The sequence below is a fragment of the Oryx dammah genome, unplaced genomic scaffold, assembly GCF_014754425.2.
Source record: "Oryx dammah isolate SB20612 unplaced genomic scaffold, SCBI_Odam_1.1 HiC_scaffold_28, whole genome shotgun sequence".
NCBI lineage: Eukaryota > Metazoa > Chordata > Mammalia > Artiodactyla > Bovidae > Oryx > Oryx dammah.
Genome location: NW_024070212.1, coordinates 64,178,357 through 64,195,383, shown reverse-complemented (window position 1 = coordinate 64,195,383; position 17,027 = coordinate 64,178,357). Strand labels below are relative to the sequence as shown.

General features: G+C 40.2%; 1 protein-coding gene across 2 annotated transcripts in view; it reads left to right on the top strand.

Moving 5' to 3' along the window:
• The first annotated feature begins 7,155 nt into the window (after nucleotides 1–7,155).
• Nucleotides 7,156–17,027, top strand: part of PTGFR (prostaglandin F receptor) — a 62,366-nt gene continuing 52,494 nt past the window's right edge. The window contains exons 1-2 of one of the 2 annotated variants that reach the window (XM_040232479.1): nucleotides 7,156–7,642; nucleotides 9,066–9,933. In XM_040232479.1, the coding sequence (XP_040088413.1) occupies nucleotides 9,136–9,933 (798 nt within the window). In that variant the 5' untranslated portion in view covers nucleotides 7,156–7,642; nucleotides 9,066–9,135. Of the gene's footprint in view, nucleotides 7,690–9,065; nucleotides 9,934–17,027 lie in introns of both variants that reach the window. The other variant, XM_040232480.1, reaches the window with a different exon arrangement.

Sequence of the window (17,027 nt, the reverse complement as noted above, 5' to 3'; positions counted from 1 at the left end):
AATTTCTCCTTTGTGCCAAGTTGGGGGAATAGTGAATCTATCAATATTTTCTTCTTCCAGCAAGGGACTCATTTTTAATGTTTTTTTTAAAGGGGGATTTTTTTTACTTTGGCAAGGATGGTCTCATGATCTTTGTGGTGGTTTCAGATTTGCTCTGGGTTTGGATGTGGGTGTTTTGAAACTTCACTGAAGTAAAATCCATGAGAAAATTGTAGACAAGTATTGAATGCAGATAAAGAATCAAGATGACCCCTGATAACAACTTAGCCACAAAAGGACATTCTGTGACAGCTGCCAATATTGGGAAACCTTGCATGTCAAACCACAGTGTGCAGGGGTGTCTTAGCTGCCAGTGAGGCAGTTGGGCCAGGAGTTAGGATCAAGGAGTTGCGCAGACCTGGTACTGAATTCATTCTCTCTGTTAAGTAGTTTAACTCCTTAATCTTTCTGTGCCTCAATTACCTCTGTGCAAAGTGAGGATCATGGTTTTGCCTTTTTTAAATAGAGTTCTTGGAAAAGTTAATTTAATATATATGTAAAGCGTTTAGCATTGAGACACAGTCAGTCCTCAATAGTTGTAAATTCTATATCTTTTCATATGTAAGCATGCAGAAAAAAGTGAAGGTGGCAGTTTCTTTGCAAACAGTCTTCCTTTGTGGCCCCTGTTGTGATCCCCAGTGCCTTCAGGAATTCTGTGATGCTGTGTCTGGTCCATTCTCTCTCCTGGTGCAAACTTGTCCTTGTCACTTCACTTTTGTCAAACGCTGTATGTCTTGTGTCTCACCTGATCAGGGGCCACTTAAAAATAAGTTACTGGGTCGATTAAATTTTCTTCTTAGTTGGATCCTAGATATCTATATGAAATATTGAAGTCAGATAAGACAGGAAGAAAGATGTGAAGATGGCTAATGGAATCTTGGAAAAGGATGAAGATGAAATGGAAAGAAGAGGGAAAAAAACAGGGGGTCATTACCAAGAACTAGCATGCCAGTCTAGATTTTTAAGCTCCTTGAGGGCAGAAACAGGGGCTACTTGATCACTACATTTCAAAATTTGTTAGCATAACACGTTGCTCACTTTGAGTCTAGTAAATGTGTAGAATAAATAGTGAATGGTGATAGGCACCCAGAGCTCTGGGGGGAGTAGCCAATAGCAGGGTCCAGGCTAATGGGGAGATGTGGGGATGGGTAGGAGATTTAGGAGGATCTGCACTGGCCCCCTATCCCTGAACGAAGCAGAAATTGCTGAGTATTTTATAGTTTGGTTTGCACCTCACTTTCAGCACAGGTGTGTGATCTTGGGCAAAGAATTTATTTTTGTCTGGGCTTCAGTTTCCTCATCTCTCCTCTGTGCAATGAGGATAGACTAACCACCTGGTAGCATTGATATGTACACTTAAAGAACCCATCACAGTGCTGGGCAAAGGGCAGAAAATCAGTACATATTCTTTCTCTTCTGCTTCCTTCCAACTTTTTCCTTCTTTTCACCACCTAGATTTTCCATTTTGCCTGTCTTGAAGCATTAACAAAAGCATCAGTGCTAGAATAATGGCGTTGTGGGTCTTGGATCTTGTGAAAGAGTGTAGGTGGATTATTGCAAAACTTCTTGTACCAAAAGAAAAACAATACAGGCATCTGCCCTTCTGGTGGTAGGCTTAGCAGCAACAAACTGCATAAAGGACGGCCCTTTATGTCTCATTGAACCCAGGGGCAATATGAAGAGTTGGTGAGAGTATGGGTTTTTTTGGTCAGATAGATGTGGTTTGTCACATGCATTTGCCACTCTAATCAGGCAAGTTACTTCTTTGTGCTTGGATTTCTGCTTCTGAAGTATGTCCACCTCATTCTTTCTTTCCTGAGCACCTCCACAGCATGTGCAAAGTGCTGGACACACAATGGCAGTGATAGATGTGCAGTTAGCATGATGCACAGAAAGCACACTAAGTTTTGAACATTGGAGTCTGAATAGGGATCAGGCAATGTGTGAGGGATTGAAGGAAGATTACTAAAGATAGCAGTGGCAGAAGGCCAAAGGGCAGGTGGTAGGAGCTGAGGATGTCAGTGTGACTGGGGCAAAGAGTTTTAGGGCTGAGGAAGGAGAGTTAAGCCTCACGGCAGAAGTAGGAACATAGATTAAGAAGAGTCTTGAAAACCACCTTAAAGAATTCAGAGTTTATCCTAAGGGTAACAATAGCACTCCCCAAATAGTACTTTCCAGGGGAACTGGAGTCCAGTGGAACCCAATGAGTATGGTAGGTCTGTCAAGGAATAATTATTTTCCCATGAACTGGATATTGGTCTGTGAGAGATATAAATGTTAGATTCATGAGGAAGGGAGGATGTACAAATCTGTTAGGGCTGCCATTACAAAGTATCACAAATGGGGTGACTTAAACAACTGAAATGTCTCACAGCTCTGGAGGCTGGAAGTCCAAGATGAAGCTGTTGGCAGCATTGATTTGTTCTGAGGGCTGTGAGGGAAGACCCTGTTCTAGGCCTCTTTCCAGGGCAGGTATTGTAACTGTGCTGCTGTCTTCACATTCACGTGGTGTTCTCTCTGTATGTGTCTCTGTCTCTGAATCTCCCTCTTTTATAAGGACACCACTCAGATTGAATGGGACTCATCCTGATGGCCTCATTTTAACCTGGTTACCTCTGTAAAGGCCTTATCTCCAAATAAGGTCACTTTTTGAGTTGTTGGGGTTTAGGACTTCAATATATGAATTTTAAAGGACACAGTGCAACCCATAATAGTGGGATTACTTACCAATGGCACCACAAATATTGGTTATCTATACAGAGGAACTCCCTGGATTCCTACTTCACAAACGCTCAAAAATAATTATCTGTAGGATTAAAGACTTAAATGTGGAAGGCACAAATGTTAAAATGTTTAGAAAATATATAGTAGAATATCTTATAATCCAGGTTCTGGAAAGGCTTTTAAAATGTGACAGAAAAAATGCTAAAGTACAGCATAAAAGATGAGATTTAAGATCTTGAAATTTGATCACATTAAATTAAGCGCTGTGTAAAACAATGATAGCAAAGAAAGGAGAGGAAGGAAAATGAAAAGGCAAGCTGTGATTTAGAAAAAGATGTTTTCTCTACAACTGATAGAGAATTAGTATCTAGAACACATAAAGAATTAGTGAAAAGACAACGAATACAATAAAAATTTGGACAAAAGAGATAAACAGATATTTCACAGAAAAAGAGACAGGAATGCAAAGAGAAATATAATTTAGGTCCCCAATGTTATATTATTTTACAACCATCTGGTTAGTAATAATTAAAGAGATAGACAATTCCAAGTGTTGTCACAAATATGAAAGAAAATGCTAGGCACAGCCTTATCTTGGAAAGTTGGACATTCTCAAACTCTGTGACCCAGTGATTTCACTCTAGGTATATGTCCTAGAGAAACTCCTACACAAAGTAATAAATACAAGATTATTCAGAGTAGATTATTTCCTAAGAACAGAAAACTGGAAATAATCCTAATAACCATTAACAGGATGATATTTGAAAAATTTGGATATCCGAAGTTTTGTGCCTGTAGAATTTTGTAAATGAATAACTCCTACTGCATACAACAATATCTGTGAATCTTATAAATCTTGTGTTAAAAAAACAAGTTACAGGAGGTTAAGTTACAAAACAAGGAAAATTAAATAATACATTGGTTCATATGCATATTTATGTAATAAAACAATACAATGCAAGAGAATGATGACAAACATACAATTCAGGATAGTGGTTATCTCTGTTATCTCTGGGGGAAGGATACAGAAGAATGAAATGGAGAAAGAAACATGAAGACAGATATAACAACGTTAGTAATATTCCTGTATAGCCTTTGCAATGGATTGAATGACTCTTTCCCCCCACACCCCCAAATATGCTGAAATCCAAACCCCCAGTGTCTTAGAATGTGACTGTATTAGGAAATAGGGTTGTTGCAGATGTAATCGATTAAGATCAGGTCATACTGGAGTAGGGTGGATCCCAAATCCAGTATGACTGGTCTCCTTATAAGAAGATGACCATGTGAGGACCAAGAGAGAGAATGGCATGTGAAGATGAAAGCGGGGGTGATGCATCTAAAAGCCAGGAATGATAAAGACTGCCAGCAGTCATCAGAAGCCATGCCAGGGATATGAAACAGATTCTCCCTCACAGCCCCTAGGAGGACCTAACCCTGCCAACACCTTGATTTTGGACTTCTAAACTCCAGACTGCAAGATACGTTTCTGTATTTTAAGCTGCCCAGTCTGTAGTACTTTGTAACAGCAGCCCTAAGAAATCCACACAGTCCTTAAATTAGATGGTAGGTGCATGGGTGTTTATTTTATATTATAATTCACAACTTCCAAATGCATTACATATGTTACTTTTGGTGTTTCAAAGAGTTACATAATAAATTTAAAAAAAAAAGAAGTTATTGTTTTAATTACTGCCACACTGGGACATAGTTTCTAGCATGAATGTCAATGGTAAATTCCAGAAAAGTTTTCCTAGACAGTTTTATTAAAACTATAAAAATCAACTTCAACACGCCTGTTAATTTTTATGGAGTTTTTGCTTCATCCTCAGTGTCGTTGAGTTCCGGTTTCTCTGACTTTAATTATAATGTGCACTCTTCTCTGAGCACAGGGTTCTGCGTCTAATCCTGAACGAAGGTGATTGCCAAGCACACACCTGTCATGTTATCTCCTGTCGACAGGCTGACATCAGCTTTGGTGCCATTACAGGGAAGCCACCAAATCACATCAAGGTTTTAGACATAGGCTCCACAAAAGTAAGTGCCCTCGCTCACCTCAAAGCCACACCAGAGCAGGGGCTCGGAGGTTTTGTCCACACAGCTGTATTTCTGCCTCTTGGAAACAGTGTGCAACTCAAAGTAGATGCTCAAGAAATTTGCTGAATGAATGTGTAAGTTAAGAGTGTCCTGTGCGTCCGCTTCTCAGCAGTAATGATAGCAACTACTGTTTTTCAGAAGAATTTTATCAGCTACCCTCCTTCCCACCTCCTCCCCTCACCATCTCTCACCCCCTCCACCCACCAACTAATTTTGGATCTGTTTGTTTCCATCTGCTGATTTGCCAGCTCTTCCTTATACTGGGGCTTCCCCCGTGGCTCAGCAGTAAAGAATTTGCCTGCCATGCAGGAGCCACAGAAGACTCGGGTTCCATCCCTTGGTCTAGAAGATGCCCTGGAGAAGGGCACGGCAACCCACTCCAGTATTCTTGCCTGGAGAATCCCACCGACAGAGGAGCCTGGTGGGCTATAGTCCATACAGTCACAAAGAGTTGGACACGACTGAAGTGACTTAGTACTTCCTTATATAAGCAGTCAGAGGCTGCCATTGGGAACTTTGAATAGGGGTCACATTTGGGTGTGATAAGGCCAGAAATATATTTTTTTCCTTTAAGAGTAGTTAGTTAATTATTTACTCTTCCATATTAGTTAGTACCTTCTCTACTGATACTAATATATTCTATCTTGAGAAGAGATGTGGGTTCTTTAGAATCTTTTATTGAGATTCAGGTGAAATGTATCTTGATTAAGGAATGGATTCTAAAAATGGAATTCCAAGAATACATGCAAAGTAGACACTTTTTTTTCAAGGTAGATAGTTTAAGAATAATAGGATTTATCTAGCACTTTAAAAATAAATTAATGTTTTGAATATATATAATAAACATTATGACTTAAAATTGCTTTTATGAGAATGTTCTCTTTTTCACCCAGTAGATTAAGTAGCTGTTGTTTGTGAGATGTGCCAGTGAGAGATGGGGACTTTTTAAGACCTTGAAGTGTGATCCTGGAAATGTTGGTTGTACCACTGATGAATTCAAACAATGTTAATAAGTGACCGGGAGGATAGTCCTAGGTGAGGATGGAGAGATAATTAAGACCTTTGCAGAAATGCAGTTCAGTGGGAGAGGCGTAAGTAACTAGATAATTGTATCCAATGTGATCAAGTGATATTAATCACTAAAGGATAGAATAGTAATCTGTGTGATTCATATTTTCCAAGTGGCTTATTACATAGTTGTTTTTTGGACACTGGTCATTCAGATATACCATTTCTCTACTAACTAGAATATTTGGTTAACCAGAATTTTCAAGTGACTCTACCTGAGTAAGTTTATTTTACAAGTTATGATCATATCATTAAAAATAATCTGTCTACCACAGAGAAAAACTGCAATCATTCTTTTCTATAGTTAATGGCTAATTTATTTATCTCACTGTAGCATTTTATGATCCTTTTTAATTTCTAGGAGTTTAGAGGCCCCTTCTGATTTTAGAACAGAGAGAAGAGGGTTTATTTCCATGAAGCATTGGTTTTTCACATAAGTTGTGGCAATATTTTACTGACAAAAAGAGCAAAAGTCAGTAATACATTTCCATAAGCTATGAAAATGACATTGAGTTAATAGGTACGGATCAAAACAATATAAGCAAAAAGCGGTTACAATATTAAAATGACTTGAATTACAATTCCTAATGAAATAGTGGATATTTCTTTACTTGATTATAAAACGATTTCAGCAAAATTTATTAGAGTTTCTTTGAGTAAATACACCACTAGAAATTCTCTCACCATTGGGCTTTTAAAATCATTAAAATGTTATTGTTTTATCTGCATGCGTCTTCGAGAATACGCCTCACCCTTTCCCTTCTCACCTTCTTTAGAAAGCTAGAAACAGTCCAATCCTGTAAGTGACAGAGAATCCTAAGGCAGCGACTTCCCATTGACAACACGTGGCCCGAATGTTTTTCACTTCTTGGGGATATCGGCCCCTAAGCCCACCGTCTCAAATGCACCATCTCTTTCTTTGTATCTGGTTTGTTCGTTTTTAGCTGGATTTGGGATGAATTGTCGGCAAACTACAATCTGACAGTTCCAATACGCTGTCACGACTGCTGTCTGCGGGCTTTCCTCGGCTCTCCTAATTCCTATTTTACAGCCGTAGAGATGGCGCCTTTAGCAGGAGAATGAGTTTAAAACAAAACTTTTCCCTAAGTGGTCGGGCAGCTAAGAGGGCCTTAGTGATGCTGAGGAGGGGGGCTGTAGCATCTGAGTAGTGTTCAAGTTTCTCCGGGTCCGGCTCAAGGCAAAAGGGGCGGAGAGGAAGGGGCGGAGGTCAACCGCGCCCTCCTCCCCGCCCAGGCGGCGAGCGCTGCTAGGTGCTAAAGGATCCAAGCAGCCGAGCGCACCAGGCAGGTTCCGCGCTGAGCGAGCGCGCGGAAGGACGCGCGGCGAGAGCGAGTCCGGGCCGGAGCCGTGGCGCGGGCGCGGCGCTGCGCTCAGGGGGCATCGGCGGCGGCGGCGAAGCAGAGCAGGGCGCGGGATGGCCCACGGGCCGGCGCGCCCTTCTGCTCCGCCTAGAGCACTGCCCGCAGCCGGGGATGCCAAGGTCACCACCCCTCTAGCGGCTCGATTCCCACGCGTTGGTCTCCGGATGCTCAAGCTGACTGAGGTTTAGCCACCCCACTCTCGGACGCCCGGGGCGGCGGCAGGCAGCCGCACCCGAGGGCACCTGAGCCTGCGCTGGCCAACAAGTTTGGAGCAGATGCCCCCAGCTCGGGATACAGCCTCAGAGAAAAGACCGACCCGTCCGGATTCTGAGGTGCGCGGCTGGGACCTGGGAGAACGGGTCTAAGAGGAGGGAAACGGGTACAGGAAAAGATCCTCTTTCGCCCCTCGCTTCCCTGCCCGCGACACTTCGACTCCCACATCCGGATCAGCGCAGGTCTTTTGCGCCCCCGGGGTGGGAGGGAGACCGGCCCTCTGGCGTTTGAGCAATCGCAGAAAGTTTCATCCAGTTAGGAGGTTTGGGAAGGATGTTGCAAGCAGAGGCCTGGGGGCGTCGGGGTAGCAGTGGGCGAAAGTAGCGCTGTGAGTAAGACTCGGAGGAGGCGGCCGCCCTGCGGGCAGACCGGGGCGGCCCAGCTTGGGCCAGTCCCAGGAAAGGCTGGCTTCGGAATTCTTAGCCTCCGGGAAAGCTGTTGGGGAAACGCCGGCCGAAAGAGCTCGGGGCCGGGTGGCGGCGGCGGTGGGCATAGAGGGTCTGTGACTCAGGCCTCAGCTCACTAGGGAAAGAGCTGTGTGTCAGTCGTGTCCAACTCTGCGACCCTGTGGGGTGTTGCCCGCCAGACTCCTCCGTCCGTGTGATTTTCCAGGCAAGAATACTGGAATGGATTGCCATGTCCTTCTCCAGGGGATCTTCCTGACCCAGGGTTCAAACCCAGATCTCCTGCATTGCAGACTCTTTACTTGAGCTACCAAGGAAGCCTTAGGGAAAGAGCTACAAATGAATAATTCGCCTTTGATATTGCTGCCCTGAAGCTGTAACTTAAGATCAGCAGCATCTAGGCAGAAGTACACAGTTAGGGTGATCCATCTCCCTTGCTGTCACCCACCTGCATTTCTGCACAGGTGGTAGGTAGCCTTCCATGGGTTACTGATACGTGTGGTTTGCTGTTATTTGAGCTACATCACATAGTTTTAGCTCGAATTCAGAACTTATTCAGAGAAGCCCATGCGGCGTCACTGCACTTGCGGCTCCACCCTGCACCCTTCCAAAATTTGGGGAAGATGATTTTTGTCTGCCTGACAAACAGACATAGCTCCCAAAGGAATAATCTACACGTTTGGGGCAAAGTTCATCCGAGGAAAAAGCAAAAAGTTTAGAAGGTCACTTAGTTATTAGAATAGACTATCATACTTTTAAAAACTCATTTGGGTTTAAATCTAGTCTTGTTAAGTGACTTGGTAAGTCTGAAGTTTAAGGGTGTCAGTGAAGTGTCAGGAGGAGATTTAGGAGATGCTCATTGGCAGAGTAGACACAGAAGTTAACCAAGAGGTCTCAGTTCTGGTAGCTTCTTTACATTGAAAATGAGATGTGGAACCCCAGGCAGATGTGTGCTGTTTTCAGCATGATGCAACCTGGCTCCTGATAGGCTGGATAAATCTGATTCCCACTATAGGGTGCTGGGATGCCAGATGAGCAGTTTTCCACGGCTCATGATTTCTCTGTCTTTATGCTACAGATCTCTGGACTGCAAGCCTAAACTCTTGAGAGGGAGATGACTTGAGTGGCCGGCTCTTATCTCCACAACAATGTCCACGAACAATTCTATACAGCCAGTGTCTCCTGCATCTGAGCTCCTTTCAAATACAACTTGCCAACTGGAAGAAGACCTTTCAATATCTTTTTCAATAATCTTCATGACAGTGGGAATCTTATCGAACAGCCTTGCCATTGCTATTCTCATGAAGGCATACCAGAGATTTAGACAGAAGTACAAGTCATCGTTTTTGCTTTTGGCTAGTGCTCTAGTAATCACAGATTTCTTTGGGCACCTCATCAATGGAACTATAGCAGTCTTTGTGTATGCTTCTGATAAAGACTGGATCTACTTTGACAAGTCAAATATCCTTTGCAGTATTTTTGGTATCTGCATGGTGTTCTCTGGTCTGTGCCCACTTTTTCTAGGCAGTTTGATGGCCATTGAGCGATGCATTGGAGTCACCAAACCAATATTTCACTCTACAAAAATTACAACCAAGCATGTTAAAATGATGTTGAGTGGGGTGTGCTTTTTTGCTGTTTTTGTAGCTTTGCTGCCCATTCTTGGGCATCGAGACTATAAAATTCAAGCTTCAAGGACCTGGTGTTTCTACAAGACAGATCAAATCAAAGACTGGGAAGATAGGTTTTATCTTTTACTTTTTGCTTTTCTGGGGCTCCTAGCCCTGGGTGTTTCATTTATTTGCAATGCGATCACAGGAATTTCACTTTTGAAAGTTAAATTTAGAAGTCAGCAGCACAGACAAGGCAGGTCTCATCACTTTGAAATGGTCATCCAGCTTCTGGGTATAATGTGTGTTTCCTGCATTTGTTGGAGTCCATTTCTGGTAAGGATCTATGGTTTTGACAATTTTTTTTTTTTTGCTTTTTTCAGTTAATCCATATTCAATACAAGGTTTGTTGTCTTTTTCAAAGATGTTAGTCTTGATGGGCAAAGCTGTTTCATCTTTTGAGTGCTGGAATTTACTCCTATTCAGAATTTTGCTTTAGTTCTCAGCTCTGGCTTAGAATTAAGCTAACTGTGACACAGATGGTTATATTCTCACAAGCCTGGAAATAAAAGAAATATCTCACTAAACAATTCTAGCCATAGTGTTAAATATTGCAGTGTGGTATAAAGTAATTTTCACAGAAATGACAGTCTTAATATACTGAATATGATTAGTTTCTAAAATGTGAAAAAATGACTATAAACAATATTGGAATGGACTCCAGTAAGTCTTGATAGAAAATCACATGGGCTTGTAATTTATAGATTGGCTTCTTCTCAACACACAATGACCAGGTTTCAGTTTGCAAAGGGAAGTGATGAGCTGAGATAGTTGGATAGTGCAGGTGACCTCAATGGGTAGATCAGGTGAAGAAATCTCTAGTTCTTTAACCCAGGATGATAGTAATGCAGGGAGGGATATGAGAGCCAAGGAATCTTCTCTTTTCATTTCATCTCCTCTTTTTCCAACGTCTATATTTAACATCTTGGTATTTTTATTTGGAAATGAAGGCTAAGGGTAAAGAATCAGCAACAAACATGAATCATTTATATGACTTTCTAAATAGAAGACAAAACATACTTGTGATTGATAAGTATGGCCATAACTTTGTCCAGCAGTTTATGATAGAAAAGGTGATAACATACAATGAAAGAGAAAACATCCTGGTGTGTGTAGCTACTGATGGCAGTGAAGATTATTTCCATTCCTTTTTCTGTTTACCAGTTGGGAAACAGATTGGTATTCAAAGGTAGTAATACAGGTGATACTCAGGTAGAGGTAAGGCAAAAGAGTTAAGACAAAGGCAGCCGTAACACAAAGGTCATAGTCATACCTTGCATAGTGATATGCAAGTGCTTGCTCTTGTTCGTTCTAACGCAGTTCTTCTATGCCCCTGTGGGTTCATTGTCTAAGAATTGTTGCCAGTAGAGCTTTAATAAACAATCCTGATGGTTCTGGTGAACAGAAGTCTTGAGAGTTGCTGCTGCAGATAGGTCCTATGGTAGTCAATTTTACTCTGCAAAAGGATTTCTTGCTTTTAAAATATTTCTTTATTTCTATACCTCTTATTTCTTTACAATCTGAATTTAGCTACTGGAATTGTATCACTTAAGTATTTTTTACACAGTATTCCAGAGTTGGTCCGAGGTGCCCAATCTAGTGGAGGATAGACTACATCTGTCAATGGCAAGGCAACATGTTGAAGCTTGCTTATTGTCAATTTAGGAGGCCTTAGGTGAACCCAACTTGGGGTCTCATCTGAGCTCATAGTTGAGTTGTTTGAACGTGAATAGCTGAGAAAAGTCTGTCAACACTCGGAATCACTTCAGTGTTCATTCTTGGAGAGTTTAATTTATGCTACTTGACAAAGGGAATTCCCTTAGAATAATTCTCCTTTTCTTTTAAACTTTGAAAGAAAGTAGCTTTTTAAAATAAAAAGTGAGTCTGAGTAAAAATGACTAATTTGAGAGTTGGAAAGGGAATGCTAAGAAAGGGAGAAAAGAGGTAGCTGAAAATATTTAAATAAAATGTAAAAATGAAGCTCTGGAGAAAGCCTGAAAACCATGAAGTAGTGAACTTAATGAGACACAGGTAACCCTGGACAACTGGGCTAATCACTGGTGTTTTGGTTTTTGCTTTTTTTTTTTTTCAAGTCATCTTTAAAATTCTACTTAGTTTTGGCTTTTGACTTTGAAAAATAGGAGTTTTAGGTTAACTACTGTCAGGCAATAGAAAGTTTCATCCTCACCAGGAATATTTTGAATTTATGTTTTTCTCTAATTTCTTTTCTTGAAGTTTTGGTTTTCTTTACTGCTAAAATGGATATTACAATTTAGTTAATATCTTGCATATATATCCTAGTGGAAATATAATTTTATTTTTATGAAACATTTTCTGAGGTCTGTGTTTTATTTAACTGTGAATTATTGCTACACTTATGACCCCAATGCATCAATACTTCTAAAATGCTTTTTAGTGTGGAAAATTGTTTCTGCATCAGATGGGTGGTAGGGCTATCACAGATACCCCAGGCTGAATTGATGTTTTAAGTTGTTTCAAGCATTCTTTGCATTCCTAGTTTCTTTCTCTTGTGAAGTCTTGGGTCTTCATGGCAAGTTTTGGCTAAAGGATTTATAACTTGTGACTTATAACAAGTGCCTTACGTGTTTTGTTAAGGCCCTCAGACAGTTCTAAATGGAAGCTGAGTGAAAAATCCAGGCTTGGGAATACCAAAATAATACCCAACGCTGATTTCCCTATTGAACCATTTTTCCTTTATCCTCTGAATGCCCAGGAGGAACTGCATAGGTGTTAATGACTGAGCATCATTCTGCACCCTACATGTTAGAAGCTTCTGAATGTTTAAAACATATCTCTGAAACTGAGCTTCTAAATTCCCACAGATGTACTGTAATTGTGACATCTTCCAGGTCAATGCTCTACACTGTGCCTTCTCTCATCTTGATAAGGATGAAATGTTGAATTTGTCCTTTGAACGAACATCTGCAGACAATCTTTGACCTGTGTTCACTGTCATTTTTCAAGCCTCAAACTGGAATAAGAGTACAGGTGCATGCATAAACTGAAAGGAGGAAGTGAGTAATGCAGGTGTTGATGACTGGGATTGGCAGGATTTACTGCATCAAAACTTATCAATAGTTTTGGCATAATTTCTAAAACTTTTAAAACTTGTGGCTGATAAAAAAGGGGATACTTTACTAATTTTGATGATTGAGTTTAATACAAAGGTAAGATGATCATGATGTTTGCTAGAAATCTCTTTTAATAGATTTTCTTTTTCTTGAGTAGTTGTAGGTTTACAGAAAAATGAGTAGAAAGCACAGAATTCACATACCTCTTCATGTCTCCATCCATTCACACCCAGTAATCCTTACTATAAACATCTTGCATTGATGTAGTTCATTGGTTACAATTGATGAGCCAGTATGAGGACATTATGATTAACTAAAGTCTGTAGTTTATATCAGGGTTCTTCTCATGCTGTACAGTGTGTGGGTTTTAACAAATGTATATTGATATGTATCCACCATCACAGTATCATACAGAATAGTTTCCCTGCCCTAAAATTCCCCTATTTTTTCCCCCACAAAAGGAGGGATATATGTGTATGTGTGTGTCTGTATATGTTTATTTTCAGGAATTGTTACTTAGAAACATAATCATAATGTTAACTTAAAGTATAACTTGTTAATTTCTGTAAAAATTTTCAATATCTGAATTTTATAGTTTTAAACATTGTTAATTCATATAAATTCATTTAATTACGATCCCAACTGAAAAATACAAGGAAATGCAACAGGTACTGACTGACTTACAATTCCATTTAGCAACAAGTTAATACAAAAATCTTTGAGAGTCAAATGGCCATTATAAAATTGTCTTGCATGCATCTTAGGTGAACCACTTTTTCCTAATAAATAAACCTTGAAGATATTTTTCTGATGTTTCTAGAGTGATATGGAAAAAGAAGACACTTACCAGCACTTCTAAGTAACATTTCCTTAATATTCTTTACTTTTGTCTTTCTTCAGGTAGTGAGTCTTTTTAACATTCCATTTCTAGACTATGTAATCCTAAAAAGAACTTATTATTATTCCTATACTTATTTCACTAGTTTGGCAGAGCAATAAATACTTGTTGACTGGTTGACTGTAACTTAAGCAGTATGAATGTCAAGAGATGGGAAATGATTTACCAGAATGTGGGTTCTGAGTTCTGTAGGTAAGTTAATTAAGCAGATATTGAAACCAAATGGAATTTTTAATCTGTTCCGTAAGTCAGCAACTGTCGAGTTATGACACAGTTCAACTTTAGCAGTCTTTTACTGGAAGGATCATTTTGAATTGGGAGGCATATGAAGAGCAAAATGATAACTTATATAGGTGAGTTTACCCAAGAAATGTGTTTTCCTTCATACATAGAGTTTGATTTTAGTTTTTCTAAGGTTTTTACTCTTCTGCTAGTATTTCTAGTCATGTAGTTAAACATTTGGTCACTAAGATGTTTGTCAGATATAAATCAAATAACTGAATGGCTAATTGAATTCTACTGAATTGCTAAAGGTATTGGCGTCATAAAGACCAGATCTTACAGGGCCAGTGGCAAATGGTGGAACAACACAACAGAATAGAACATTTTGACTATTAGTAAAGATTGCTTTCTTTGAGAGGCTGGCCCTCATTATCATGTGTAAAAACTGTATAATGACAATCTGTGTATGTGTCCTGTCTACCTGGCTCTACACCAAAAGGATGGTGAATGGATGTACATTTACATATTTCAAATGAAAATATGGAAATCTATAAATATATGCATACATAATGTGTACCTGTTTGAATTATTTCCCAAACTAAAAAAAATAATTAACCAATCCATCATTGGATCTCACTGTACCAAATAAAGGACTTTGAATGAGTTTCATTTTAAAATTAAAAACAAACTGGATTGTTTTATAGCTTTATGTCAGATCTTTCTGGCTATTCTTGCATTGCTACTAATTTAGAGGTGATATTGTTGATAATTGTTTAGCTGTTTTCCCTTGTGAAGTGGGAGTGCTCCCTGGTTTAGAAAGTGGAAGCTGCAATGATGATGTTTGGAGAAAGGACTGATAGTACTTGGGTTCTACTTTTATGAAATTCTTTTAAAATTATTTATTTATTATTTTTGACTGCACTAGATCTTTGTTGCTACACTAGGTCTTTCTTGCTACGGAAGCTTTCTCTAGTGGTGGTGGGCAGGAGCTACTCTCTAGTTGCAGTGTGTGGACTTCTCGTGGTGGCTTCTCTTGTTGCAGAGCATGCGCTCCAGAGCGCAGGCTCAGTACTTGTTGCTCACAGGCTTAGTTGCCTCTCAGCATGTGGAATTTTCCAGGACCAGGGATCTAACCCACATCCCCTGCACTGGCAGGTGGATTCTTAACCGCTGGACCACCAGGGAAACCCCACTTTTATGAAATTCTTTAACAACTCAGACACATGCAACTCAAAATTCATATCCAGAAGATAAGGCACATTTTAGAGTTAGTTAAATATAGTTTCTATGATGGGTATTCAGGCTGCTCTTGTGTTTGGGTGGACATGAGGTATGTGGTGTGAGGTCATTGATGGGAGCTGGCAGAGGAGCAGTTCCGAGAGATTTGGGAACACATCCTGAGCCTGAAGCCTTGGTGTTCTCTTGCCTAGAGTACTCTCCTCCTGACATCCATGTGGCTCTTCCCTGACTCCTCTCTTAAATATCATGTTGTCTAATCCAGCTGTCTTAGAAAGTAACCCTTTCTCTATTCCATTCCTCTGCTTTATTTTCTTTCATAGCATTTAGCAGTATCAGATAACGTGGGATACACTTATCTGCTTATTTGGTTGTTGTTTGGCTTCTGCCTCTAGCATGTAAGCTCCCTGAAGGAAGGAACCTTGTTTATTGCTGTGTCCTCAATTCTAAAACCAATGGCTGGCACAGAGTAGGGCCCAATAAGTATTTTCTAAATGAATTTAATGTAAACGAATGCTCAGTGGGTGGTGGTTCTCATTTCCACTTTGGACTCAGTCTGCTGATGGGGTCAGGACTTGATTGGTTGGCTTTGGGAATACTTCAAAACTGTGGATTAAGATTTGGATTGGAGAGGTCCGAGAGGTGAAAGTGTGTTCAGAGGTTTCCCAGGAGTATTAGAATTGGCATCTGGGAGAATCCTGAACATTCTACAATTTGAGTCCGGTACTAGGATTTAGGAATTTCATCAGCAATCTGGAAGAAGTTCATAGATAAACTAGGATTGATGTTATCTTGTTACTTTTTTTTCATGTCAGTTTCCTCTGTTAGTCTCAATGATTCTTGGCGTTTAAGAGCTATTTGCCGGTTTATGTTTTAGTTTCTACAAGAAGTAAGTCATAACCAATGTTTATTGAATGAATGAATGAAAAGGAACCAGGTATCAAATGTGAATTATCGAAGGCAAAGGGAAAAAGCTAGGTGATACAACTTCTTCAAAGTTATTTTTGCCCCGTTATTATCTTTAGCACTGCCTTTTTCTCTATGTGAACAATTTTTTTTTCTCCAAAATGTATTTTTTATTGGTGTTTTATCTTTGAGGGGATTATTTCAGGACACAGGAGGAGAAAATGTCTTTGAGTAAGACCTACAGACACTGGTTGTACATTGTCATAAATAAAAGCTCCATAGTAAATGTTGAAATTTCTCTATAAAATGAGTTTGCTTACCTCAAGCCTTTGCTAGCTGATTGAGTGAATATATGGCTCAATTTGTATTGCTAATCAGACTGAAACACTGAGTAGGTCTTATATTCACAGAGGATTAATTCTCAGAAAACTCCAACAGCCTTGTTCAGTAGACACTGGTGTCCCACTTGGATCCCCTATGGGGTGAGTTTTCCCCTCAGGGAAATTACCCTCAGCCAAAGGGAGCTGCCTTGCCCGTGCTTGTGCCCCCCTCTCTTTGGTCATTCTGTGTACAGTGACAGGTGGGTGTGGGGACCTAAAGCACACCCTTGCCTCCTGTGGGACATTTCTGAAGGGTCCTATGCACTGTAGAGCTTGTAACTGCATTCCAGCTCTGCACCTCCTTCTGCCAAATCCTGCTTTCCTCATTGCCTCACACCCTTCAGAAAAATTTCTGCATGCAGATTACTGTCTCAAAGTCTGTTTCCCACAGAATCTGGCTTAGGACCTTCTTCTAGAAGTCTGTTTATTTACATGTTATCTCAATATAAAGTATATTACACATAGGTTTGTAGTGTGATTTGGTAAATCTATTGAGCTGGCTATAGGCCTTTGGAATTGAACTCATATTTGAGTATAACATCTCCCTTCATGGAAATGAATGGTATAAAATTGGACCAGCAAAAGTCAATCTAATTTGAAAAAGACACTGCTGGATTGAGAATTTACACAAAAGCC